This window comes from Parambassis ranga, chromosome 22 (assembly GCF_900634625.1).
Source record: "Parambassis ranga chromosome 22, fParRan2.1, whole genome shotgun sequence".
In the NCBI taxonomy this organism is placed as follows: Eukaryota; Metazoa; Chordata; class Actinopteri; family Ambassidae; genus Parambassis; species Parambassis ranga.
In genome coordinates, this window is record NC_041042.1 from 8,182,688 (window position 1) to 8,210,181 (window position 27,494).

At 41.9% G+C, this 27,494-nt stretch overlaps 4 protein-coding genes across 6 annotated transcripts; 2 read left to right on the top strand and 2 right to left on the bottom strand.

Annotated features, from left to right (window-relative positions):
• Nucleotides 1-5,510: 5,510 nt before the first annotated feature.
• Nucleotides 5,511-14,931, bottom strand: arel1 (apoptosis resistant E3 ubiquitin protein ligase 1). 3 transcript variants are annotated; one of them, XM_028395416.1, is made up of 22 exons: nucleotides 14,891-14,931; nucleotides 13,790-14,017; nucleotides 13,227-13,395; nucleotides 11,324-11,544; nucleotides 10,776-10,847; nucleotides 10,429-10,655; nucleotides 10,101-10,338; nucleotides 9,856-10,025; nucleotides 9,597-9,777; nucleotides 9,279-9,523; nucleotides 9,120-9,197; nucleotides 8,911-9,052; nucleotides 8,689-8,810; nucleotides 8,515-8,590; nucleotides 8,309-8,418; nucleotides 8,056-8,235; nucleotides 7,597-7,722; nucleotides 7,058-7,187; nucleotides 6,892-6,950; nucleotides 6,716-6,805; nucleotides 6,461-6,636; nucleotides 5,511-6,237 (listed from the first exon to the last, which is right to left on the bottom strand). In XM_028395416.1, exons 2-22 carry the CDS (start codon nucleotides 13,935-13,937, stop codon nucleotides 6,135-6,137), a joined length of 3,063 nt encoding a protein of 1,020 aa, XP_028251217.1. In that variant the 5' UTR covers nucleotides 13,938-14,017; nucleotides 14,891-14,931; the 3' UTR covers nucleotides 5,511-6,134. The 3 variants fall into 3 exon arrangements, with proteins under 3 accessions (XP_028251217.1, XP_028251218.1, XP_028251219.1); XM_028395417.1 differs by lacking the exons at nucleotides 13,227-13,395; nucleotides 13,790-14,017; nucleotides 14,891-14,931 and adding an exon at nucleotides 12,279-12,315; XM_028395418.1 differs by lacking the exons at nucleotides 13,227-13,395; nucleotides 13,790-14,017; nucleotides 14,891-14,931 and adding an exon at nucleotides 12,140-12,257.
• Nucleotides 14,932-14,949: 18 nt separating this feature from the next.
• On the top strand, nucleotides 14,950-16,645 carry fcf1 (FCF1 rRNA-processing protein). The gene is made up of 8 exons (XM_028395420.1): nucleotides 14,950-15,036; nucleotides 15,318-15,382; nucleotides 15,501-15,572; nucleotides 15,670-15,818; nucleotides 15,936-16,008; nucleotides 16,110-16,197; nucleotides 16,289-16,383; nucleotides 16,490-16,645. Exons 1-8 carry the CDS (start codon nucleotides 15,034-15,036, stop codon nucleotides 16,536-16,538), a joined length of 594 nt encoding a protein of 197 aa, XP_028251221.1. The 5' UTR covers nucleotides 14,950-15,033; the 3' UTR covers nucleotides 16,539-16,645.
• A 447-nt stretch (nucleotides 16,646-17,092) lies between these two features.
• On the top strand, nucleotides 17,093-21,787 carry vash1 (vasohibin 1). The gene is made up of 7 exons (XM_028395678.1): nucleotides 17,093-17,928; nucleotides 18,368-18,456; nucleotides 18,708-18,764; nucleotides 19,102-19,176; nucleotides 19,466-19,847; nucleotides 20,373-20,482; nucleotides 20,627-21,787. Exons 1-7 carry the CDS (start codon nucleotides 17,707-17,709, stop codon nucleotides 20,697-20,699), a joined length of 1,008 nt encoding a protein of 335 aa, XP_028251479.1. The 5' UTR covers nucleotides 17,093-17,706; the 3' UTR covers nucleotides 20,700-21,787.
• Nucleotides 21,788-23,694: 1,907 nt separating this feature from the next.
• Nucleotides 23,695-27,275, bottom strand: angel1 (angel homolog 1 (Drosophila)). Its single transcript, XM_028395994.1, has 10 exons — nucleotides 27,186-27,275; nucleotides 25,938-26,795; nucleotides 25,609-25,844; nucleotides 25,446-25,515; nucleotides 24,925-25,367; nucleotides 24,576-24,711; nucleotides 24,360-24,470; nucleotides 24,214-24,247; nucleotides 23,950-24,107; nucleotides 23,695-23,855 (listed from the first exon to the last, which is right to left on the bottom strand). Exons 1-10 carry the CDS (start codon nucleotides 27,250-27,252, stop codon nucleotides 23,695-23,697), a joined length of 2,274 nt encoding a protein of 757 aa, XP_028251795.1. The 5' UTR covers nucleotides 27,253-27,275.
• Between the last annotated feature and the right edge of the window lie 219 nt (nucleotides 27,276-27,494).

Consider the following 27,494-nt stretch of genomic DNA (forward strand, 5'->3'; position numbering starts at 1 on the left):
CAGCCTGCCATTATCTAAACCGAGAGCAGGGCACGTTTGGGAAGCAGCAGCTGATAGGATGCAGTCAATCTTTCTGTCAGTCGGAACAGAGCCTCTCCCTGTTCCCCTCTCTTAGCACGGTGGTCCCTACCGTGCCGACCATCTCTGCTCAGAATGACTTGGCAGAGATCAGAGCAGCAGACAGGAACACACTTCCCCTCAATCAGCAGTTTCCAGCAGGTGTGCCGTACCTCTCTTCTCTTTCATCCACATCTCTAACTCACTGGCTCCTGGCAGTTGCCCTGGGGTAAATGTGCCGTTTGGTGCCAGCTCGGTCTCTCATATGCTTCAGCCAAGCAAAACGTGTGCAAACGAAAAATCCTTATTTGGCCTGTTTTTAACGTCCTGTCTTTGATGCTCTCTGAGAACTGTTTTTCTCTCTACAGATTCCACTTCACAGCACAGAGGTGAAGGTGATGTGTGACTCTGGACTGTAAACACACTCTAAGCTGGATGTTGCCCATCTAAAAAAAACAAAAAGATGGCACATATGCAGGCCAGATGTGGCTACTATTGTTGTGTCTTGTATTTGCGTGGCTGTGGTCAGTGAAATCCAGGAGAGAGAGTATGAGTGAATGGATTTCCTTTTGAGTTTAAAAACCGTGTGATGATTTGTACCTCAAAAAGATGACTAAAAGCTGTAGAATTTCCACATTGTAGTGACTTGGACCAAACCACAGACCAACACAGTAGTTCATTCACAAATAGTGAGCCTCAGGAAGTGTGACACTGTAGATACTGTGGGATGAAACATCAAGCTTGTTAAGAAACATACTATTTTTAATGTAACAAAAAAGCTTTCGAGTGTATTAAGAAAATGACAAATGAGTGTAAACTGGCTCCGACTGTTGACTTGGTCAAGAGTTACAGTGCTCAAGATGGCCTGGACATCTTTACAGACTTGGCTGTGGTTGGAACGAAGGCCAATGCCATGCTTATTATGGTATGTCGCCAACTTTACTTTGGCATATTTCATATTTCTATCTGTATAATGTGGGGAAATAACCCTGACCTTGTGACCTTATAAACTCGAGCTATGCAGCTTTTAACCACACCAGAAGAAGCCTTGTACTTTTCTATGGTCCAGGAAGCATTTTACACACATGTACAGTTAAAGGGACAATTTGACACAGTGAAGTTTATGAGGAGACGGACAGAAACGATGAAAGAGTTCACAGACGGACTAGCAGCTCTGCTAAGCTGCAGGTATTTGGTCATGAACCAAAGTGAAATGTGTTGCCTTATATGGAAAGTCGAGAAATGTCTGTATCACATTTTATGGCAATCAAGCAAAGCTTTTGTACAAGTTCAGTGAGGAAGATCTGTCCCATCACCTCTGCCTTTCCATCTCATTCCCACTTTAACCCATTGTTAACCTATCATTCAGTCTGTCTTTCAGTCCATTTTTCTACATTTAACATCCTGGTCATCTTCAGATTCGCCAAAATATTCTGATTACACAAACTACTTACAAGTACTTATTACAAACAGTTCCATCAGGTGTCCTCTGAAGCTGTGACAGTGAACTGATGTGCACAAAGGCAGGACCTCCTCTAGGTGGAACGAAGCCATCATTGATACACCTGCTGAGATCTATTCATCCCAGTATGCATGAGTGCTACACAGTGACAGCTGTATTGACACGATAGGGTGGGACAGCATGGGGTATCAGTCAAAGAGCTGGACAATCTACATCAAAGGCCCTGTAGACATATAAGAACTGAAATGTTTCCCAACACACTGAATATAATACAGCTGCACATCCCAGCAGGACAACTAACCCCATGAATCAATAGCTTCTCTCCAACATCATATATAACATAGACAGCCATCAGCTGGGGGACACTTAATCTCCACGCTAGAAGTTTTTCAAGACTGCTGTAAGCTTCTGCTTGTGTCTGACCTCAGCTGTTCTTATGGATGTTTATATCATTTTCAAAACAAAGCACGTGCTGTTTCTGATGGAACAATGCATTTGAACAAGACCAGTTCATGTATGTGTGGCCGCTGGTCTTGCAGCATCCCGGCACGGGTGTTGAGAGGCAAGTCTCAGCACTTAAATCTCAGAGAACTGATAGAAGCAACAGAAAATCTGTGAAATATCAAGATAGGGAGGAAAAAATCTCTTTAATCAGCAGCAGTATCACGTCCATACATTCCTGCGCTGCACTTAGCTGCCAAGCCATTGTCATCACTGGGATGTGCATTCCTTACAGCTGTTTTCTCAATAATCTTCAACAAAGTCAATAGCAGGAGCACATTGTCACCAGTTATAAAGGGATTCAGTTAAATCCCTGGTAGGGAAAATGAAGAAGACACTGCTGATTCAGAAATTCCTCCAAATATTATGTGGTCAGCCATTGTAGAAAGAGGCAGGGAGTTCTTCTTTCATACTGGAGGAGGACTGTGTATATGAAGAGACTTAATATTTGCCAGTGTTTGCATGAGAAACCTTTTGCATGTAACATGAAGTCACCATTCTGTACAGTAAAGAGTAATCTTGAGTCCAGGCCTGCTGCTGGAGCAATACCCCTCTCTGTCCTTCAACAACCCTGATTGTCCTCTAAATCAGCCCAATCACTGCAGATAATGAATACCTGCAGCCAATCCAGTTGGCAGTTAATCAGCAACGTCCAATCAGGTAAATGAGGACCTGCATGTTGGAATGGGAAGCAGACAAGCCCGTTGCTGCTTAGCAGCAGGAAGGAGGGAGAGTGGTCATGTTGTAAAGATGCACAAAGCATGCCACACTTGTGTTGTCAGCCCAGTGTAGATCACTGTCTGCTGACAGCTCCCTTTGATCAGAGAAGGTGATGGACATCTCTTCAGAAGGGAGAATGAGGCAAAGTGTTTTCGATCACATAAAGTCTTTTGAGGAGAACCACCATATAAACCGACTACCTCAGGAACTTGGCAACCCTGAACCCAAGAACTAAGCTGCAGTCAGGTCTGGAGTTGTTTATAGAATGGCACATGGAAAATTTGTCAGAGGAAAACAAGTTTTCTCAGGAAATTTGTATCATCGCATGAATTTACAAAAATGCACAGCATTGTTGCTGAGCGACCTCCCACAGGTTCTCTGGGGAAGGAGGGTCATTCCAACATGGTACATTAGTCTTACAGAGTGCCAAGGGATGACTTTCTGATTTGTGGTCCCTCTTTAGCAAGCATTCCTGGGGGAAATTTGAGAGAGACCATTATGCAAATCCACAGGTGCATGCCAAGACCAAATAACTGGACTCCTGCTTCCAAGTACTTCAAGATGCCTTTCTGCCGGCTCCTGATAGTGTTCAGACCACAGTGTGAGGAGACACGCCAGGAACATGTGGGTGTAATGTGGAGGGCCGAGGGGCCTACATGTCCACAGCCTTCAAGAAAAGCAATTAAAATGAAGTTTTACTTAAGTCCATTATCAGACACTGAGTCAGGAAGGAAACATTCAGTCATGCAAGTTTATTTCTATCACATCCTGTGCTGATAATGGCTGTCAGTTATGACACCATCTACGTATGTTGAAAGGGGAGTCCTTGTCTTCCCTTTCAGTTAGGTATTATCACATCCCATACACACAGTAGAGAGAAAGACTGACTTCATTAAGCCTTCGAGCCGATGCAAAACCAGCAGGTTTGAATGAACTTTGTTTATTTTCTTGTGTTCGCAAAGTATGTGGGGAAATGAGAAATGTCTGTAATGGAAGGGATTCAATCTGGCCTGGTCTCTGTGTTGAAGTGTGGAGGGTCAGCTGAAGACAGGAAAGCCCCTCATCATTTACTGTTGCTAAGCTGTCCCTAGGGATGACAGGAGAGGCATACATCTTTCAGTCATTATGAGCTCACATGTAGAGCCAGTGCCCTCTTGTGTCCAAAATATGCATTCATCTGTTCAAGACCTCTTTTCCTATACTCCCTACTGTTAAAAAAAGAATTATGCATCATTGAGACAGACCTATCCAAACCTTTAAACACAGTTTTAGAGGCACTGGTCTGTATATTCATCAAGTTTGCTTCACTGAAAACAATCTGCAGACACTGAAATAAGATGATAAGAATTTATTCCTTTATGTTTTATTCCCATAAACAAAGGACCTGCAGTCCAGAGAATCTCAAACATTCATCAGCACAGGCTTGCCGTTTAAAAAAAGAAAAGAGAGAGAGAGGGAGAGAGAGAACAAAGAGTACCCCCAGCTTCAAAATCATAGGCAAATATTTCACGATATCTACATCTCTAAAAGTCACACAGGCCATCAAACTCAGAACCATCCAAACATAAAACAGACTAGTAGATGCACATGAAAAGCGAAACATTAAACAACAACATATTAAAACTACAGGACAGACTTCCTTCATCTTCATCCAGAACGGTTCTGTCAAACATGTAATGCTTGAATTAGCTTTGTATGTGATAAATATGAGCTCAGCCATTGGTACTGATGCCGAAAACACACCCTTAACGAAATATTTGTGTAAGAACTTTCCATTGTCTCCTCGGTACATCAGGTCAACATTGCACAACCCATAAACAAACAAAAACCCATAAACCTTCTGATAAACCTCTTAACACTTAACACTGGCTTAAGTTAACCTGCAACACCTACTGTCAAAATGTGATCTTTGCTATTCTACAAGTTAAATCTCTAAAAGTGGGTAAGTGTCAGTGAGAGTGAGTGAAACTGCATTCAGAGTGCTCAGTGGGGAACATGAACCTTACTTAAATGAAAACAATCCTCTATTAGCTTTTGTGCTTTCAGTCTAAACATGTCCTAAAAGCTCAAAAAACACTCTGACTGGCAGCACTACGCTACTATACTATCACAAAATGGCCAATGATGTAAACCCTGCAGCAAAGAGGCTACAAAAGTATGACCAGACGACAAGAAAACAACTGTTGGCTCAGGATTTGGACAACACTAATAACAACAAAAAATAAATAGTTTTACAATAATATAACAAAAAAAAACAAACAAAAACATGTTCACCAAAGACACAATGCTTTAGTACACAGAGGAGAGTATGGCTAAAAGTCTGTGCAGTCAGGGCTGGAAGGAGGCTGGAACACACTCACCTGTGTCAGAGGATGCATAGGTGGCAAAGGAGAGTCTGAGGTAAACCCATAAAAGGCTCTGGATGAGAAAGTAAAAAGCATATATAACAAAGTGTTATATATGGGCTCTCCCACAAGATCTAATACTCCACAGTGACCCCTGCATGTACTAACTTTTAACTATTTCCTACTATTGTCGACTACGTGTCTTTTACCTATGCACCTCGTTGGATACAATCAGAGGCAAAGGGTATGAATAAGGCAGGTTATTAAACATAACAAAAAAAGTTCCAGACAAACCCATTTTCAACAGGATGGGTGAACATAAATATTGTTTCCAAGACATACACAATAAATTAAAACAAATAGAAACAAAGAAATTACTTGGCTTCTTTTAAAAACCCCTTCATCTCCGACATGAAAACAAAAAAACTAATTCAACCCTCAAACGTGCAATAGTAAAGAAATCCCTTCTCCTTAAATGTCAAATCAAAAATACAAGACGAAAACCTATGTATACACACTACTATGTACAAGTATTGAAATAAAAGAGTGATATTATATATTTACATACATACATCAGTCCCTGATCGATTAAGGCCAAAGTGCTGTAGATGCACGTCACCCACATCACATGTAGGCTGCTGTTGCACTTAAGTGTTCCTCAGTTTGCAAAATGCAAAAGAAGCAGTTATACAGTAATACTGAAGGCCTTTGCTCTAAGCATCATCCGTCTCTCAAACATATAAAACTAAGCAAACTTCAGCATTAAGAAATAAAACTAGCCCACTTCTTTTTCTTTTTGTTTATACAAAAGTGAGATATTTTATATACATACAGTAGTACTAGAGTTCTGCTAATGGAATCCCAGTTTCAGCACAGCCTTCTGGGACTTCCTGAAACCCTTTCCTTCTGTTGAGGGAGTACTTATAAGGAGTACTCCGTCAACATGTCTAACTGTTCAATGCAGATGAATACAGGGAACCAGGGCAGTGGAGCAGTGCTCGTCTCCTTTTGCTCCCTCGAGTGGAACCACAGTGCCAGTGATGGAGGAGTTAGAGCATGCCGAAACCCTCGCTGCCCTCACTGATGGCCAGCTTCAGCATCTTGTGCAGCTCCTCATAGGAGTCATAGGTAGGGAGGCACAGCTGGTTAAAACTAGAGACAGAAGAACAGAGAGGCCATTAAGATCTGGGAATACACAGTATCAGCTGTAAATGTTTTGCATGTCTGAGACACGTGAATATTCAAAGGCACCCTAAATCAGATTCCCAAACACCCCTTATAAACGGCTTCCTTTGACATAAAGGAACAGCTTTTAGTCGATACATCAACACAAGGATGAGAAGTGAAATAGTAGTAGAGATCTTCTGCCACTCACCAGGTGTGTGCAGTGGGCAAAGTGCTATGTGTGGGGGCAGCAATGATCTGGAAGGAGGGGCAAAGAGTGTTGAATCCTCCAGGGGGAAGCTGAGAAGAGCCAGTGGTGAACTGCAACAGACGTGCAAGCTCTTCTTGCGTGAAGCTGGACACCACGGCCCAGAACCACTTCATCACCTGCGGCAAAAAAAGTATGTTTAAACATTGAGTCTGCCTCCTGTTGTTAAGCAGAAGGGTGAGAATTTCCATGACATACTTTCTCTCTGAAGTGCCACGATCCTCCAACAATCACAGCGTGAGCCTTGAAGTCCTGCACATTTATATTACCGGTGCCACACATCAACAGCTAAAGGCATGAGGATAAAAACATACATGGGTTATCCAGTGGGTGTTGTAAAGATCAACAGGATTTTATTACAAACATCCACATACCTCCAACTCATTCTCATCAAATATGGCTAGCAGGTTTTCTGGAACCAGTTCAATTAAGCCTGCAATTGATCAGGAAATTACACTAATTATGTGTGAACTTTACAGATCTTAAATGAGGGGGATTAGCAAACATAATGGCAGAATACAGCTGTGCTAGTTTCCTTACCTTTCAGGAAATGTTCCACCTCATCTCTCACCTGGCTGGCCAGCCTGTACTGGGCCAGCAGATTGAGATAATGCATCTTGTTTTCATTGGTAACAGCGATCTGAGCTCCCCCTGATATCAACTCCACCACCTGCAACAGAGCACAAGGCAGGATGAACACACAAAATAGTTAGAAAAAATGGGTGGTGTAGTAGACGTTGAGAAACTTTGCTAGAGGCAATATGCTTCTCTGCTGATTTATGATTAGTTTAATTTAAATGTTTAAGCACTAACATGTTTATCCAATTGAGAAGTGGTTGAACTAACATGCAGAGTTAAACAGCCAGCTATTGTGTGGAAGTTAACGTTTAAAAAAGAGCTGTGGGTGCCAAACTCTACTCATCCACCTTTATATAAACTTACTGCTCCCCCTCTTTAAGAAAAATATAATTCCTGCCAAACAAGCAATATGGTTTCTTTTGTTTGGTTTATTGCTCCTATCTCCTCTGAAATTACATCAGGGATAAAAGGGGAGGTCCCTTTCCAAAGAGTTGCCTCACCTTCTCCAGCTGTCCTGACTTGCTGTACTTCTCCTCAGCAAACACCAGGTCCATTTCACTCACGTCATTGTTTAGGATGAAGCAGACTTTAGTTTTGTAGAACTCCTGGTCATCCGTCTCAAAGTACTGCGTGTGGAAAATAAAACGAAAACACAGGAAAATGACGTTTTTTAAATAAACATGGCAGTTCATCTTCTTGAAAGGGAGGGATAAAGTGATGATTGGGTGGGCTTTAGTTCTCTGCTTTGAAATCTTAGTAAGTTGGATAAACAGCAAAACACACTTGCTAATTCTCCATAAAATAAATAATGCCAAGAAACAAATCAGGTTTCTTGGCTTTGTGAAGGATGCTAAAGAGATGAGATAGGCCAGCTGACACAAGAGAATAAACAATGAAAACATGACCTCCCAACTTCCGAGAGAAATGTCTCTTCTGTGGGAGTGCACTGTTTTCCATACCTTGTAGTTCATCCTAAGGCCAATGATCTGGGCCAAGAAGGAACGTGTAAAGCGAGCTCGGACCAGCTGCTTGTAGGCTCCACCCAGAGCAGATTCGTACAGGCACTTCCCTACAATCCGACCCGCAAATTCATACATCTTCAGACGCAAGTGGGGCGGCCTTTCCGCATTTGGGTGTACCTAGACAAAGGAAGAATATTCTCTTAGATTTGATATTGTTAAATAGGACAATAAGCTGGTTAAAAAGACTCACAAGGCCCTGGTTGTTGTCGCTGAAACGTGTGAACAACTGGTTGGATGTGTCAAAGAGGGTCTTACAGATCAACTCAAACCATTCCCTGCGCGGCCCACCCCAGTCCAGAGCTGCAGAGAAACGTCAGTGTTTATCAGCATCGTCACTGTAAAATGTTTTTTCGTTTGAAGTAAAGTGCTTGAAGCAGAGTCAAGCGTTTTGTTTACCTTCCTCATCCTGAAACACAACCTCGAAATTCTTACTCCAGTCTGACACTGAGAAGTTTCTTGTAGCCTTCAGTGACTGCAAGAAAATGGGCCACATGGGTCACATCACTATTATGATTACATGCCTATTTTCATAATCAACAGTTTATAAAACATTCAAGCAGCAGCACTCACCGAGTCTAAAATGTTGTGTCGTGTGATTTTTAGGCAGGTCTTGGTGCGAGGTCTCTTGGAGTGGAAGTGCCTGAGTTCACGTTGAAAGAAGTTCACCTTGTCTTGGAACGTTTCAGAGCCACCTTAGGACAACATCACTAAATTATTGCTTAAGTCATAGTACACATCAGACTTTACTTATAGTGCAGCTCCAGGCAAAAGGCACTTTAGACTGAAACAAACCAATGTTCTTGTGCAGGAAGCGAATGAAGGTGGCAGCCATGATGTTCCTATCTTTGCAGCTGAGCTCCACAGGAGGCTGTATGCCATCATCCACCACTAGAGTTAGGTACTTGTGAACAGGATCTGGACCGTAATAGGTAAACTGAAGAGAGAAATTGCGATGAGCTGCCAAACCAAGTCCAGAAGTTTGTAACACTGGATCTACTTACCTTTGTTCCTGGACAGACTCGAAAGGTGAAAAGGCGCCATGGAATAATTTTCAGGTAGTACTCCTTCACGGATAGTTGCTGTTTAACAAGAGTCCAAATCAGTGCTATCTTGATGCATATTGAGAGTTCTACTCCCTCATGATGTCGGAAATTACCTACCTTTGGCGATATGTAACAGAAGACCTTTTTTGGTTTCTTAACCTTCTCAGGTTGTCCCTCCACAGGAGAATCATGCTCATCCTCTTCTTCTCCCATGGAGGGCCTCCTCTGAGGAGCCAGCAAAGAGGAGGCTGGTAACTGCCATGATGAACTGCTGTAGTTTCCACTGCTGTAAAGGTATGCCTCAAAGTAGATACTTATGCCTGGAGTGGACACATTTTTCTCCACGCAGGCCTTTTCATTCTCTGTAGTATACAAGAGATCTGTATTAGGCTTCTTTCATAATAGTTTTTTAAAGTGGATTAAAAAGCTGCTCACCACTGAGAACAATAATATCAAATTCCCCGTTGCTGAGTGGCTGATCCTTGTAGGAGATGCGAGCCCTGAAACAGCCCGTTTTTTTGAGGGTCAATCTCAGCAGAACCTGGCACTGCTGCTTGTTGAGTGTTACTGATTTATTGAAGAAGTCCTCCAGACTGTCATCATCCGCTGTGCCTAGCTGGAAGAACAGGAAAGAAATGAATCCCAGCTCAGTTCTTTAAATTACAGTATTAGTCAATAAAAAAATCTTGCTTACAGAGTGAACATGGACACTGTAGTTGGTCTCATCTGTGAGAGATGTGGAGTTACTGGTAGGGTTTCCATACTCATCCCTAGGCTCAATTTGTAGGGTGTGCTGCTGGCAATTTGTGAGCACCAGGGTGGAGAAGTGGTAGGCTATTTTGGTTTTGGATGGAACAACTGTACCTGGTGTGAACAAGTGAAAAAACATTATTAGCCAAAGTAAATGAAAAAAGGTTTGTGTTTACAAATCAGTCATACCTGGCTGGAATATCTTGTAATAAGGGCTGTAGGCCACATTGAGGCCTCCTAACTTGACAGCAACCTCATAGCGTCCGGCCTTCCGCACTGTGAAGGCCACTTTGACTACGTTGGACTCTGGTTCTTGCAGAACCTCCTGGGTAACAGGGATGTCCAGGGCCAGTTCAATGTGGGTAATGTTGACCCTTAGTCCCACAGGCCGATGGGCTGGGAAGGGCTGACCATTCTTATAGAACAGCTGAGAACAATACATAAAAATAAATTGATCCGTTTTACAAATCATATACGTTAATACTATTAAAAGCGCCCTTTGTAATCCCATTATTACCTGGACTCTGAAGCTCATAGTCTGCCCCACTTCCTGTGGTTCCTTCCAGTCCCATGATACCTTGCAGGAACGGGGGTCCAGGTAGTTGCCCCGGACATAGTCGTAGATGCTGCGATCTCCGCGTCGCCCTGGATCCTCATTTTGCAGGAAGCTGACCACCCTTGCCGCAAGTTCGCAGAGGAACTTGATGGTAAAGACAAACGCTATGATGGAAACAGTAATTCCACCTGCCAAAAGAAGGAAAGAAGCAAAGGAGGCTTGTATTACCAAAAGTGAAGACATACTTGTGGACTTAAATATTATTTTCACCTATAAAATTAAAACACAAGTTAAATATAAGGACTCACCAATCACGTAAAACATGAGGTCCCTTATCAAAAAGCACAGTGCCACAGTACAGCCAAATATAAGAGCTCCCGCTGAAAAGACAATTACACAATGACACAATGACTAAAATGAAGGTGCTTCCTGGTCTGAGCTTAGACGTTTAATTTTACTGTGTATTTTACATATTGTTATGATTACAGGTTGGAAACCTGCAATACTTGTTTTACAAACACAGCTTTTAGTACAGAAGTTAAAAACATACCCTGGGTAATATTATCAAAAGGAAAGTACAAATTTATTTGATAGATATTATCCTGAATTTAACCTCAGTGGGTGTAACTGCAATGTTTTATGAGACAGAAAAAGACAGAGATGTGGGGTTGCACATAGAGATGTGGCAACACTAAGTTTCTCCATTACAACACTTGAACTACATTCAAATGATCTGTGACTTGTAGTAACAACATTTGTGAAAACACTTAGCAACAGCACACTCCACCTTATGTTTATGTCTCATATCTAAACGCCTTTTGATGCTACACAGCTGTGGGAAGAAACCAGAACTCACCAAGTGACCACTTCTCATTCAGACGCCTCTCAGCAAGGCTGTGCACCAGCCGGATTTCGTAGTCCTGACCGCGACTCCCCCTGGAGGTCTGGAGGATCCTGATGCCTGTAGACAACTTTATGTAGTCTTCGTAGTAGTAACCCCAAGCAGCTAAGGAGAGCTGCAGTTGACTGTCAAACTGTGACAGATCATCCAGATTCATACAACCCGAAGTCTTCAAACTGTTGTTGGAAACAAAGGTGAAAGTACAGAATGTCCGGTATATGACTGAAGGGAGTGGTAGCATTACATGAATACTTTTCTTATCTTCAGAAATGCAACCAACTATGACTGCTGTCACTCAGTGTCTACTAAGCAAAACCGCTGCCCTACATGTACAAAACCAACTGTGCCACACACAAAACAAACACTAGTTTATGTGATATTCTGAAAGACAGGAACTACAATCTGATCAGGTAAACTTATTTGACACCTCAACAGGATGAAGGTTGATGGTACAATATGTTGCATCTGGCCTTATGAAAACAAATCTAATAAAAATTATAGTAGGCACTGCAGAGGGAAACGCTTTAGAAATAAAAAACATATGGTAAATTGTACCATTGTCTGTTAAAAATGAGTCCATCAAAACATACATAAAATATCAACCGTCCAATCAACAATATACAATCCGATAGCAACCGATTAGTTCGGCAGCTTCAATCAGAAATAATAAAACAAACCATTGCTATAGCTACACTACAACACACAAACGTCGCGGTTGCGTCATTCATACATCCAACAGTCATGAACAACTATTACAGTCAAACACAGTACCTTAAACGTCCCACACCCACATTAGGAAATAAAGTTTTTCTACTGGAAAACCTTACAGTTTCGCTTTAAAACGAAGAATATTAATCATCTGTGGAAGCTATAAAATGATAAAAACATCAGCCAATCCTATGAGGCGCACCTGCGCGGAGTATTGGCTGGTTGGCTGCTCTCTTCCTGCTCTGCGCGCACTAGAGAGGTACATGTATGATGGCCGAAGTCACAGACTGGTTGGGAGGTGTGGCTTCGGGGTGAACTCGAGAGAAAAGGGCGTGTGTTTACTTTCAAAATCTGGCTGACTCTCACTGAGTTTTCAAAATCTCCTACCCTACCTTTAATAATATAATCACTATTACTGAGAAAAATACTGAAGGGTATGAGTCAGCAACTTTAACTTCCCCATTCAAAGGATATTTCAGACCCACAAATGAGTGCAAAGATCACCTTCAGTTAGCCACCAACGGCTCAGCAAAATTATCTGAACAAAGAAAGTCCAGAGCATCAAATAGCAATGGAGGCAGTGATAGCATGACAGCCGTGACCTTCAGAAATGTGAGACTGCATCCCCTTTGACATGACAGTCTTCCAATAAAACATGCTGCTAATTTTTCTGAAAAATGATTGCCCTTTAGAAACATTACGATTTACTTCACTCAAAACAATGTAAAGACAAACAAAGCTGTTGTTTTGATAAAGAAATCAATACTAATGATAGCTGATTCTGTTTGGGTCAATAGGGAACTTCCAACACACATACACAAACATCTGCATTGCTGCAGGGTTTCACTATTGCAGTCTCCAAAGAATACTTTTTACTGCAGTGACCCTCTGAAACACTGCAGCCTACACGCAGCTCAGTGTCAGCAACTCAACTAACAATGAATGGAGAGGCTGCCCTCAAGTGGACACAAATATACATAGCATGTGTTAACCAGCATAAAATATGATCACCACCAATTCAAGACAACACAATGGAAGAATAATCCAACTTGACATGACATGCAAACAAAAAATTCCAGAAGAATAAGGTTGCTCACAAATGCATGCCAGATTACAGTTAATGTTCAAGTTAAAACCAATCATTGCTTACGTATGATAATAGTGCTCCAGGTTCTGGGAGCAAAGCCACTCCTGGAAGGCAAAGTCTCTGAGCAGCTGGATGTGAGCCTCTGCAATTTCCCTCCAGCGCTGCTGCTCCTTCACCACCTCTTCCAAACGGCTCAGTACACTCAGACTCAGTTCCTCCAGTGTCTGTACATCTGGATAACACATGAAAAGCACATAAAAATCCTCATGCTCACACTAGCCAGTAAATCAACATCAGTAATTCCCCAGCACAGGCATAAATACTCATTAAAGTCTACTCTAATGGGTACTTAAGCCTGTGCTGATTGTGCCTGCTTGCCACTTGCATCTCTTAAGGCTGAATATTAATATTTTAAGCCAAAACAATGACCAGGTTCTAAGCAATAAGCAATACAAGTAATATGAATTGAATATTTTGTAAATGCAAACAAGACACTGATTGCCCTGATATTTCTGTACAAACTGGTAGATGCTAAAGATTTGCCATCCAAATAAGACCATGAGTTGAATTTGAACAGAGCACAGTTAAGGAATGAAGGAACAAGAGAACAACTGAAACCCACTGACCTTCAAATAAGTGTCTGTATTGACAAAGCCTATGTCCTTGGAGCCATTCCTCAATCTGACTTTCTTTTCCTTTCTTCCAGTGCACTTCCCAGAAGAAGATCCACGACACTGAGCAGAGGAGGAAGGTCAGGAAGAAGCGGCGGTCCATCAGACCATCTTTCAGCCTTCACTGAGACCCCTCTGTGCTCAAAAGAAAACTGCCACACACTGGTGGGCTAGACAAGTTTCCTACAATGGGAGACAATTTGCAGCTTAAAAAGCTAGATCGAAAAGCTTCTCATTGAACTGATTTTCATATATGAAGTGATGGTCACAGAGATAGGAAATGATATGAGCTCAAGTGGAGAAGTGTGGAGAATAACATGACATGAAACCCAGAGCACTGAAGTTACCGGAATTTCCCCTTGGGGATCAATAAAGTATCTATCTTTCTATCTATCATGAACAATTTGGCTAAAGAATGAATGTAAAACTGTCAACAACCTCTGTTTAGCCAGAACAGACTATTAGAGTTAGAGAAACCAGGTCAACCACAATCTAATTACACAGTAAATCCTTTCCAACAACAGTCCAGCTGATGGGGATGTGAGTAATAACGATGAACTGTCTGGACTCGCTAGCCCAGGTGTCAAAACGTCTTCTAATGTCACCCGTTGCTAATGCCATAACATCACAAAACACAACAAAATAACTGGCTATGTATCCTATAGTTGTAGTAGGGTCTATTGAACGCTTGCTTCACGCTAGTTCAGAGAGCAGAAATCGCCGAACATGTCAAGTAAACACGCTAACTGCAACATCATCAATTTTCGCTGGTCTATTGACACCTGGAGTGCTAGGTAAAGCTGGAGGCTAATGCTACCAACTGCTAGGATTGTGCTAACAAATTGCTTCAGAACAAGACAACACAATGCTACCAGCTAGCCAAGTTAGCCAACAATGTCAGCGTAATTTCAGAAAGCACATCGCGACCCCATCGTGGTTATCAAGATGCAAATAAAACACGCTCACGAGACGCGGTTTGCAAATGCCCGGCTACACAAAGCATGAACATGCAGTGAAAAAACACAATTGATACATGCTATTAGACACTTCATCTACCTTCGTGTGGAGTGCATTAGCATAGCAACCGGAAATGCGCAGAAAATACGTCGCTTTTTGATTACGTATTGCATTGCTACACGAGGGGAGAGAGAGAGCAGTCTTCACTCAGCTAGTTAAGGCTGTGGACAGAAAAATAAACCATGGTATGTAATCCCTTGTTGTAATACAGCTACATCACGGCTGATAAGACAGTCGTTGTCTGTTAAACTTTGCTTTTTTAAATGTTACTGATTTGACGTAGAAGTTGTAGCCACAAACCAGAGCTAACGTTGGCTAGCCTTGCAGCTAAAGTGTTTTGTAAAAATGGTTGCTGATGTGCTATAGTTTGCATCGAAGAACTTCATTAGCATTATATTCACTTTAGTAACAGAGATATTATTTATTTCAGTCTGTAACTCTTTTCTGTTTGACTTGTCCAATCCAGGGGAAGCAGAAAACGCGGAAGTTTGCTGCAATGAAGAGGATGATAAATCTAAAAGATCAAAGGATGTAAGTTTTAATAAATATCGCTAAATAATCTGTCTAACTGTTTAAACCGTCTAATTCTCACATACAAATTCAATAAACCGGTGTTCTCTCACACTCTACCTTCTTGTTTGTTTTGTAGAAAAGACAAAGACCGTGCTAAAGCAAAAGAGAAAAAGAAGAAGGATCCCTCTGACCTTAAGGAGAGAGAGGTGTAAGTTTGTCTCACAACACATTACAATGATTCAAAATACTGGTGAACATCTACTTGACTTCTTTTCTTTGAACTCTTTTTTATTTTTTTTATGCAGGACAAAGTATCCATCATGCTTATTCTTCCAGTATAACACTCAGCTTGGTCCACCATACCACGTTCTAGTCGACACCAATTTCATCAATTTCTCCATCAAGGCAAAACTTGACATTGTTCAGTCTATGATGGATTGCCTGTATGCCAAGTGTAAGTACTATTGCTTAGTGAAAGTTGTTACACAATATTGTTACATAATAAAGTTCATTATGATTTTGAATGTTGCTTTTTATTAAATAATGACATTCCCCCCCAAATTTTCTCCAGGTATCCCGTATATCACAGACTGTGTGATGGCTGAGATTGAAAAGCTTGGAATGAAATACAGAGTGGCCCTACGGTACAAACTGCTGGATATAAATCATCATTGAAGACATCTGCTTATTCAATTCTAAATTACATTTCACCATAACAACATTGGCTTGTTTTCTTTGTTTGCAGAATAGCCAAGGATCCACGGTTTGAACGTCTGCCATGCACGCACAAGGGAACATATGCTGATGACTGTTTAGTCCAAAGGGTGACACAGGTAATAAACTAGCCTTTTTGTAAACCAGCTGTGGATGGTAGAGTCATCACATCATAGCAGGTACATAACACAAGTGTAAATATTTCAACAGCACAAGTGTTACATCCTGGCGACTGTGGATCGAGATTTAAAGAGAAGGGTCAGGAAGATCCCTGGAGTGCCCATCATGTACATCTCAAACCACAGGTAACAATGTCTTTCCAATAGATATCTTTGTTTTGTGTATGTCTTTGCTTACCACATCAAACATAATACTACAACCGACTTATTTTCTTTCTGTTTTTAAATACAGGTATAATATTGAACGGATGCCTGATGACTATGGTGCTCCAAGGTTTTAAGTTCCTACAACTGTACAACTGAGCTGGCCATGTAAATAGAATGAAGTTTCCTGTTGATTGTTTTTTTCTTCCCCATTACATATACATATATTAAACATTGAGGTTTACAAGCTGATTTTTTTGATGATGGTGTGTGTTTGATCAAACTGCAGTTTTCATCATTATGTTTTGTGCATTTTGTTTTTCCAAGTGAATAAATTAATTATGTAATGTATGTTGTCTTCAATTTTTCCAACATGCCATAATGTCTCCAGATTTTTAGCGCACAAAGATGCATTAAAAAAGGGCATCTAAAATTATGTGAAGTACATTTTCTTTATTTTTTTCACTGTACTACTAGTAATAAGCTGCGCGTATCGGTGGTAATAACTCATGGCTGTTATGTTACTACCTCAAACGGATCTCGGATTGACATCTTACGAGGAGCACCTAAATGCAGCATTTGTCATGGCTGAGATCATCCGCTAAGCATAGAGCATGCGCAGAAGACAGAGATCGGGGAGTGTCTGAGCGGCTCGTTGGACGTGAATGTAACCCGCAGACACTGAAGCCAAGAAGAGCATCTGCATTAACAATGAAGCGGCGCCTTGGAAGGAAATGATTTGGTGAAGCGGACATGGAGTGGACTGTAGAGGAGGTTCGGGGCGGTGGGACTGTACAGGAGCAGTGATCCGCCGGATATTTGCCGATAATGACCTCTAACGGTACAGGGAATTAGGATTTTCTAATACTTTCAGTTGTCTGCAGAGTGAATCCTCTAACAGACTCTACGTTGCATTGGCGGGCTTGTGTTTTCTTGATGAACACTCATAATGTTTGCACATCTAATGGTCATCCTGATGTATGTTCATCAATAGCTGATGATTGAGTGGCCTATTCAACCGGCTTCAAAGCCAGTCTCTATTGAAGAATAATTCTCCTTTTTAATTATGCTCACTTCCTACTTCAACTGCAGAGGTGAGTTTTAATTACAGCAGGTCACCTTTACTGCACTTCTTTTTGGAAACACCAATGCCATAATCTGCTTGATGTCATGAGTTGACCATCTGTTGTGGGAACCTGAAGCCAGATTATCCAGTGAAAGAATCAGTCAGGACATTTCTGTGCCAGGACTGCTGTCACCTGCCTGGTGGAAGAGGAGGAGGAAGAGGGAAGAGGAAGAGGAGGAATGCTGAGAACCACAGTGGGCTCTATGGAGGAGAGAGATGAGGAGCAGGAGGATGAAGGTGAAGAAGAGTTGAGGGATGGAGGGGTGCCTTTCTATGTGAACAGAGGAGGCCTACCAGTGGATGAAGAGACTTGGGAGAGGATGTGGCGCCATGTGGCTCGAATCCACCCAAGAGGAGAAGCATTTGGAAGGGAGATAAGGGGTGCCACCGACCTGCCCAAGGTAAAACACTGAATATGAGTATGCTGATTATACAGCGCGGCTTTGTCTGCTATCTAGGTGACATTTAGGCTTAAGACTGTTCACAAGCTGTGAAAGAATGACCTCGTACGTCCATCCAGCATTCATGTCCTGGATGAAATTGTCTTTTTCACAAAGACTCTGAATCTACCGTGACTAATTGAATTTAAATGTTTGGGCTGATCAATGTTTTCTACTGTTATCTTGTGTGTGAAACACAAAGCATGCCTTGTCCATGCTGCCCTGCACAGATGAATGGTGTATTTCATTCATTTCTCAGGAGATACAGATACCTCACCAACTTGCCATTAGTTATACAGAACAGAGAAGAGCATGGTCACACAAGACTACATTCTCCAGCTGCAATGAATATTGGGATTGTACTGTAGTAATGCATTTGTTTGGGCGCTCTGTCTCACAGATTCCGATACCGAGCGTGCCTACATACCAGCCTACCACCACTATCCCACAGCGCCTGGAAGCCATACAGAAGTACATCAGGGAATTGCAGTATCCTTTGACCGAGATGTTTAGAATCAAAATGATAAAGGTGGATTCGAGCCATGCAACATATGCCACTGTCAGTATTCTGTAATAAACTAAAGCTAGATGTATAGTTGGAGAAAAGATTCATTCAATATTAACCAACAGCCTATGACTATCACTAAGTACTTAAAGACACTGCCTCTACTTGTTGTTTGGAGTAGAGTGCATGCTTAAGGTATTGCCTGATATGGTATGCCCTTAACTCTGTCTTGCAGGTACAATCACACAGGAACACAGTTCTTTGAGATAAAGAAAAGCCGTCCTCTCACTGCGTAAGCCAACCTTCCTTTGTTTTAAAAACTTTTCAAGTGTTGAGTTCTTATGGTCGGGTCAGTGACGGCTGACACAAGTACATCAGCCGTTTCTTTGATTTACCCCACAGCACTGTGAGTAGGAACTAACGTCAATCAGCAGAGGCCTGGAACACACTTTCCTGACCTCACTTTATTAGATCTAGTCACACAGATTTCATTTCCCTGGCTCATGGAAAAATGTTGTTGTTTGCTCAGAATCAATAACAGTGTGCATGTGTGATGGGTTGTGCTGGTGCACTGGTGTCTTATAACACAGGCTTACAGTAAAAGCGGTGCTCTCTCTTTTTCCACACAGGTTAATGGACATCGCTAAGGAGATGACACGGGAGGCTCTGCCAATCAAATGTTTGGAGGCAGTCATCCTGGGGATGTATCTTTACAGCCGCAGAGGATGTTGCATGATTAAACAGATAGTTTAATCGATACACTGTGATGTCTTTGTATTGTGTAGCTGTATGTTTTGTTTTTAGTACTGTACAGACTGACTGATGGAGTGAGAAATGTGTTTTTGGCAGGCTTGCTCTATGTTTTCGCTCCAAGTTTGGCTCATGATCTTGTCGCAGAACAGAACAGAAGGATTCTTCATATTGTACAGAAGCTGTAGGGTTGCCTGAGGCACATAAATTAAAGAAGTATTTCCTTGACAAATCTTGACACAGATACCTCACCAACAACATGCCAAGTGTGGAGCGTTTCCCCCTCAGCTTTAAGTCTCAGTTCTCAGGGAACCACTTCTACCATATTGTGCTGGGAGTCCACAGTGGGGGACGCTTTGGTGCCCTGGGCATGAGCCGAAGGGAGGACCTCATGTTCAAGCCCCTGGAGTTCCGGACTCTGATGGACTTGGTGCAGGAATTTGAGGGAGCTTACCGGGGTTACTGGCACACCCTGCGCAAAGTCAAAATTGGTCAGTACGTGTCCCATGACCCACACAGCGTGGAGCAGATAGAGTGGAAACACTCGATACTAGACGTGGACAAGCTGACAAAAGAGGAGCTACGGAAGGAGCTGGAGAGACACACTCGGGACATGAGGCTGAAGGTACAGTTTAGCTGGCTGCACAGCTTTGTAGGAAGTAAATAGTTGTAAATATTTGTAAGATTTCTGCATATTTGACACTTATTTTGCAGCTGATACCAGCTGTAAAGCCAATGATGAGGAATAGAATTTGTCCTCAGCAGATGCTTATTAGATTTCCTCTGATGTGCCGTTTCTTCATGCACAGTGACACTGAGCTGCACCACAACTTGAAGGGCAATTCCTCTCAAACGGGGCTCTCTCATCACCTCTCATGCTGCAATAATGACGGCAGCCTTGATGCTGAGCTCTGTGTATAATAAAACTAATGTGATGACCTGCCTCTGCTCTGCTGTGCTTCATGCACGGCCAGCTCAATCCATCAATAGCTGATCTTTACACTGAGTGCTTGGTGCAATCACATTAAAGACATGGACAGGTTTCAACCACCAACACTCTGTGGGGCATGAGCATCATTAACTCAACCATGTGATGTTTTAAAATGATTAAATTCTGATTCTGTTTTGTGAACTTTTTTTTTGTTTGCAGATAGGAAAGCCTGCACCGCCCTCTCCCACCAAAGATAGAAGAAACAGCATGGGCTCACCCCTCAGAGGACCAAGCAGCCCCATTCGGAGGATCAGCCGCGTTGAGAGACGGTATGATTACTCACATGCTCTGGATCATTTAGTTCTCATGCAGAACAAAATATTAGGACTACAGACGTCTCATGATCTAAAGCAAAAGAAGCATTTAATGGATCTTATGAATAAACCTTATTGTTTTATATTTCTGTGTTGCAGCCCCTCTGGAGACAAGAAGGTTTTGGAACAAAAATCTTCAACTGATATGAACGGATATCAGATCCGAGTCTGAAGATGAACTTTAATTTGTTGAAAATTAAGGTACCCACACGTTTTATACTGAAACTTACTGTAAGGCCTCACATTTTTTGGCCTATTCACAGGATGCAAGTTTGAATAGGTCACCAGCAAAACAAAACGCCTCATTCACAGCTTTCCTAGGCTTTGTGTGTGTAGCAGTTACTGTACATAATAAATGGTGCTGGCAATCCTCCCAACTTATAAAAAAGGGAGCAAAAGTGCAGTAAATATGTTAACACTTTGAGATAACTGCAGAATTTTGCCATGTTAAGACATCATGATCCTTCCCTGATACTGTTATCAGTCAGTGTAAATGTGCTTCTGGACATATCATAGGTTTGTATGCTGTTATTTGTTCAACTAAAGCTCTTAAGGCTCGTCTGCAGCAGTCTGTATCGTGATACTGTAAGTGTGCAAAAATCAAGTAGTATAAGTTCACTTTGACTGTGCTGGGCTACAATTACTTGTGTAGTGAGTAGTTTGCAAAACCACTACCCCTTGTGCCTTCTATGAAAATTCAAAGAGAAGAAAAAGAGTTCATCGCCCAGAGGCTGTTGTGTCATATTACTTATTTTCTTAGACTGAATATGCGAGTGCGCTACATACCAGGTACACTGATCAGCCACAACACACCCACAAACTATTGACAGAAGAAATATTATTATAGACACAGCCAGTTTTTTAAGTTAATGGTTTGAGGCAGGCTTAACTACGGTTAGTAGCTATCAAAAAGTGGGCCAAGATAGGAGCCTTGGTGCATTGATACATAGGAGTGAAGGGTCTGAGCCCACAGAACAGCTACTGTAGCAAGAACTGGTGAAGACCTAATCTGGCAATAAGAGAAAGATGTCAAAATCGGCCTATTGTACCACCTACGTACTTTTATTGGACGACTATCGCACGACTACTCAGAATAGATAATTTACAGGAACCACAACAATTGTTGAATTGAATTGAATTAATTATATGGTGGCTGACTGCAAAGCAGCTGATGGACCTAGTCTGTATTTAATGTGGACCTAAAGTCAGTTTCTATGTTTGGTAAAACTTCTTTATGTGTACAGTATTGTTTTTTTTATGTGCAGCAACTTTATCTAATATTTCTCTTGCCTTAAGTGGTATCTAAATCTAATTGATTGACTTCCATTTAAGCTAAGATGTAAAGCAGTTTGTTTACAGCACTTTTACCTGCATTTTGTATTTTTTTATTGGAAATTCTGTCATTTTATACTTCCTCCAGTGTAAGTAATCACCGGTAAATACACACTTTCTTCAAGGTCACTAGTGCCAGCATATTTATCTGTACAATTAGGTGGTGTCTTTTAATTTTAATGTTCAAACACAGGTGTTTTGTACCAAAAGACTGCTGTTTTACATAATCACAATAAAGCCTGGCTATGATTGTGGCAAACTCATTTTTTATGTATGTTTCTTTATAAAGTACAAAAGTACTGATTTGAGCATGTCCCAAAAACATGCACCAATGTGCAGTCAATGAGTAGGTAATTAGTTGTGCGGATGTTGGGCAGGGAATGGCACCAGTTTTCTGTCGACCAATAATTCACAGTGAATACAGGGTGTCCTCAGCTGTGGGCAGCTTCTAGGCACCACAGCAGATGACGATGATAGCAGACTGATCTCCAAACACTACTGCTGTTAGGTTTATACAAAGCAGAACCAATGGCAACAATGCTATAAAAGGAAAAAGCATGCCACAGTACATTAAAACAGAAGGGGATGGCTTCATGTGTTAGTTGTCTTAGATATCCAACAATTTCAAATGGAATCAAAAGTAAGATTGTGTGGCATGATTCTGTGTCACTTTATTTCTATAGTTAACTGCTGAAGTCTGCTGGCTGACATCACATGATCAGGAATCCTGCTGCTTTATGGATCCTTACATTGGATGAATTGAAGCACCTAACAAGCCTTGATGGCTGCTACATCCAATGAAACCAGCTTGTACGAGCATCTGGGCGAATGATACTTCTAAAAAAAAAATTAGAGCTAGCATGAACAAGCAAATCCTCCAGAACAAGAGTGTAACAACAGCAGCTGCCTTGCTAAATTATAAAGAGACATAAGTTATGAGAAAGAGCCATATTCCATATTTCCTCCTTCAAGTTGATCCCATGTGCCTTGTGCACCAGTGTAAACAGAAGGCCTTATGCCCTACTTGGTTAAAAACCTATTGACCTACTTTTATTATTTCTCATGCATTTGATGCCTCAAGCATATTTAAGACACACAGTCTGTCAAGACACACAGTCTGTCAATACAATTTTAACTTCTGTTTGTTGGTATTCACAGGCAAATACTGTATTTACTGATAACAATGAGGGAAACACGTGGAAGTAGTCCTTCTGATGAGAAACAATCTGCAGCCACCACATAACCATGGCTCCATCATCGACTCTATGCATGAATTATTCATTCATGCATCAAATATACACACAGATGAACCGAGAGCTTATATGGGACGGGCCAACATTCAGGTCAGAATCTCAGCACAACACAAGGCAGGATACACAGAGAGGAGTTAATGCTATTGGCTGTGTTCAAGCTACTATGTCATAAATCAAGGAAACACAGATTCTTACTTAGATCTTACTCAGGTTAAAGAGGCTGAGAATCACACATTAATGCAAAATATTTATTCAACATTTGACCACCTGAAAAATATATTATTTCAAAATTAAGTTAAAACATTTGGCAACAGCAAAATGAAATGCCTTCATTTTTTATATCAATTTTCCAGCAAACTATGACAAGAACTGTCATATCCTCATCACACGTCTACATCACTACCTGATCAAAATCACACGATCACGATGTTTTCTAGCTCCAAAAACAAAAATATGAACTTCAGTTACAAAACTATAATCCTTTGTTGCCACAAGTAAACAAAAACTTGACATAACATCTAAATCATTTGAACAAAGAATATTTTCATCTTTTAATGCAGTTCAATCAAAAAGTCTTTCCCGTCATACCGTGTCCACATCAAGCTGGAATTTGGCCATGAGACTGAGATGGTCAGATGGGAATATGTGATTGGGAAGGCCATGCATTGACCACAACACATCCTCAGACAGGAGAGAGAGAGAACCAACGAGCTTCAGACCTTCACTCGCCAGCCTGGAGACAGCTAGAGGAAACCACATAAGTTATTTATAGTAGCAAATCATTTATTCAGAGCTGCAACTTGTCAAAGACTCTGCTGCTCCGTCACATCCTCGTACCTTTTTTATCAGGAGCGCATCTGGGGGTGTAGAAGATGTAGTCAACAGTTTGTCCCACTTCAGAATGCAGCGTTGTGACTTCTGGTCTGCCAGAGCCTGGTAGAACGTGTTTATAGACAGACTCCAGGTTTAACCGGTGACTGAGTCTATGTCCGAACCTGTGACAACAATATTTATAATAAAGTTCATCATATTAAAATGACAAATAGCATAAACTAGCACCAGGATTAGACTGAATTACATTAAAAATACTGGTAAACTGACCTTTGCTCAAAATGCTGACTTCCTTTTGAGGCTTCTGTGCACAATAAGAAAACCCAAATATATTTGACACATTACACTCTGGCCATCAGGTAGTATAAATTACTCTAAATTCTTTTTGTGGTTTTTGTTATTTGTGTGTGTAACACCTGGTGTGATGTCGGTCACTCCTGGAATCAGTTTCAGGTCCTGTGGACGGACACACGCAGCCGGACAAAAGCGCAGCTGCAGCATGAAGTCATGACTGTACCGACTTTTACCTACCAAAGAGGATCGAGTAGGGGTAGAGAAGTAAGAGAAAATGTACAGCTGAAGATTGAAGATCACTTCTTAAAACAAATGACTCTCTTTAGTATGAGACCAACCTGGGTTTTGACACTTAAATGTCTCGTTGACAGTAGTGTACTGGCAATTGTTAGTGATTTCCAGACAGCTGGGCCACAGAGGGGAGAATAGTCTGTGACAGTAGGCCTTGTGTGACAGGTCTTCTTGACCTGATATCTGTTGGAAACAGTTAACATATCAAAGGTTATAGAAGTTACAGCTGCAAACATCATAGAAGAAAATCTGAAAAAGTCACAGAAACATTCTGGTTTTTACATTTACTGTTACCTAACCTCTCTCAACTAATTTCCAGTATCTAAAGTAGGATCAGGTAGACATTTTAAAGACATTAATTATATACTTGGTTTGCCCTTCAGTGTTTTTCCTCACCATCCATGCAGGCAGACCCTGGTAGTACAGCTCACTCGTGGTGATCAGCTGGTACAGAGGCATGTGTGGAATGGAATTGAAGTCTCCACACAATATAACATTACAGTGTTCACCTTTGGCCTTGCAGCGCTTGATAACGCTGTCAATTTCTGCTAGCATTATTGCTAACTGAGCCAGCTTAACGTCACCCCTCCTGGGGTTGAAGAGCAGGTGGGTGTTGGCCACACACAGGGGTGGGGCCTCCTCCTTGACCTCTGAACCGTGGCTGACCAATGGCCGAAGCAGCAAAACAATACCCACGTTGTGCCGATCTAGCAGTTCTGTCTCAGGCCTGAAAAACTCCAGCTGAGTGGCAGCCACTTCAGAAAAGCAAGTGCTACGATAGCAAGTCGCACAGCCATCTGTCTTTGTCCCCGTACGTCGTTTGTACACACAAGTGTAGCCTAGGACAAATAACAAACAATGTATTTATGTCTTTTTCACAATATCTCCCAACACTGTTGTCGTCTCAGCTGACCAACCTATCTGAGACAGAGCGGGATGCAGCTGCTCATGGTAGTGGTTCTCCTGAACCTCTTGGAGACACAAAATCTGCACCCAACAGGACATACGCCATTTATTAGTGAACGCATAGAAAATGTAGTGAAATATACTTAAAAAGAACATAAAGTGGATTTTACTCACATCTGGTAGCCATTTTTCTATTTCCTCTAGAAGCAAGCTGCAGCGGTAGCTCCAGTCTAGCACCTCTAGGGGACAGTGTATGTACAATTCCTGGTTGGCCTCCAGTAAGTCCTGAGCAAGGATGTTGTAGGACATGACAGTAAACTCCACTGATACCTTCTTGAGTGGGAAAGGTATCAGGGTAGAGTCTTCTGCTGCAGCACTCTCATCCAACTTCTCCCATACTCTCCAAATTACTGCGTGGAACACATACAAAGGCTGAATATTAACCACCTGACTAGTGTAGACAAATTACATTGAACTGAAAATATAATTCATTTTTTTTTCACCTTCAAATGGCACTGTTGCTTCCTCTGGAGGGTAGTAACTCATGGCAGGAAAGTGCCACAGTGGGCACTGCACTTCTTCTACCAGGCCACGTCCTACAGGGAAGTGCAAACTGGATTGTGCATTGTGTTGCCTCGTTGTCTCAGTGTTGGAGAGAAGGGGGACAAATGCCAATTGAGAATTGCTTGCTTCACCCTGTGGTAAATCTGTATTAGGAAGTACATATTCATCCCAGCACTCAGGTTCTGCAGCCGTCTGTGGAATTTCCTTGTTTGTTTTGTTGATTTGATTCTCTGCTGCGCTGCTGGTTTCCTGCATTCGGTCTTTAGGACTTAATGACTCCAAGTTCTGTGTCTGTGGTTGTTCCTGAGGTGGATGGGAAAGTTCTTGTATGCTGTCCTTTGTTTGCAGGCAAATAAATTGCACCTTGAGAATGTTCTCTAGACTCCAGTCTTCTGCTGGAGAAATGCTTTCCCTCTCTGTTTTTTCCTTGCAATACAGAAGCTGATGGTGCATAGTTTCCACGTCCCCCTGTCTGTGAGCTTCCACTTCTTCCTGCTGAGGTGTATGACTCTTCCCTGTTTCTTCCTGCATCACTGCAGGCTGCACCTCTCTCATCTTTGAGGCTGTGTCATTCTGTGTGTGTTTGTGCAGGGCAGCCATCAGCAGTGCTTTGTCCATGTCAGGCCTTGTATCATCTAACTTTTCTGAGTTTGGGTCTTTTATCCTTTCTCCCTTCGATCCACGGGAGGAAGGACGGAGCCACAGGTCCAGCAGTGCTGTCTGGGACGGACTGAACCTCCTGGATGTGACGGCAGCACCATCACACACTGCCGTGCCAATAACAACTGCAGAGGCCTCTGTATGACAATAAAGGACCACCCATACAAACTGTTATAATTCAAGACAGCCTGGCTGCACTACACGTTGCCACACGCACGTAGGGCAAAACAGGTGCGAGCTAACATACTTTTGCAATGAGCTAAAGTTAACTTGCTAAGTTGCCAACATGCTACGCGGACATGTTTTCATACAAAAGGACGCATTACAGCAGGAAACCACAGCGCTCTTTTAATACTGAACTTTTAAAAGTAATAACATGACCCACATAACCCAGCAAAATGCTGAGAAAGCGCTCAGTCAGCTGCACACCACACTTAGCAAACATTAGCTCCTGAGCTAATGCATGCTTAGACTGCATGGACTTCAGAGCTGTTCGCAGGCGTTTGTCAATGTACTGTAAGATTTACCTGAGCGCCGACCGGTCAGGTACCGTGACACAGGGTAGAGCACATAGTAGAGCAGACTGCCAATCATGCCTTCTCTTTACTCTTGCAGCTTGTCGACGTAAAGGGAGGAGCCTAACGACGTCAGACCCAGCTGAGTGTGAGTGTCTCCAAAATACACATTTCAAACGATCATTATACACATTAAGCTAAATTCAGTATATCCCAGCCATTAAATGCAACTTGACATACATTTCTGTACTTTTGTCATGTTTTGATTAAAGTTGCTAAAGCATACAGCTGAGGCATCAATTGTTAATGTGACACTAACAT

Excerpts from the sequence above, each read along its gene's own strand:
- arel1 (XM_028395416.1), bottom strand. The coding sequence starts at position 13,937 with ATGGACCGCCGCTTCTTCCTGACCTTCCTCCTCTGCTCAGTGTCGTGG. Across the intron at positions 13,396-13,789 it reads ATACAGACACTTATTTGAAG|ATGTACAGACACTGGAGGAA; the intron begins GTCAGTGGGTTT and ends TGTGTTATCCAG. Across the intron at positions 6,806-6,891 it reads TTGATGAGAATGAGTTGGAG|CTGTTGATGTGTGGCACCGG; the intron begins GTATGTGGATGT and ends TCATGCCTTTAG.
- fcf1 (XM_028395420.1), top strand. Across the intron at positions 15,573-15,669 it reads GACCTTAAGGAGAGAGAGGT|GACAAAGTATCCATCATGCT; the intron begins GTAAGTTTGTCT and ends TTTTTTATGCAG. Across the intron at positions 16,009-16,109 it reads AAATACAGAGTGGCCCTACG|AATAGCCAAGGATCCACGGT; the intron begins GTACAAACTGCT and ends CTTTGTTTGCAG.
- vash1 (XM_028395678.1), top strand. The coding sequence starts at position 17,707 with ATGCTGAGAACCACAGTGGGCTCTATGGAGGAGAGAGATGAGGAGCAG. Across the intron at positions 19,848-20,372 it reads CTCGGGACATGAGGCTGAAG|ATAGGAAAGCCTGCACCGCC; the intron begins GTACAGTTTAGC and ends TTTTGTTTGCAG. Across the intron at positions 20,483-20,626 it reads ATCAGCCGCGTTGAGAGACG|CCCCTCTGGAGACAAGAAGG; the intron begins GTATGATTACTC and ends TCTGTGTTGCAG.
- angel1 (XM_028395994.1), bottom strand. The coding sequence starts at position 27,252 with ATGATTGGCAGTCTGCTCTACTATGTGCTCTACCCTGTGTCACGGTAC. Across the intron at positions 25,845-25,937 it reads AGCAACAGTGCCATTTGAAG|TAATTTGGAGAGTATGGGAG; the intron begins GTGAAAAAAAAA and ends TGTTCCACGCAG. Across the intron at positions 25,516-25,608 it reads TAGAAAAATGGCTACCAGAT|ATTTTGTGTCTCCAAGAGGT; the intron begins GTGAGTAAAATC and ends TGTTGGGTGCAG.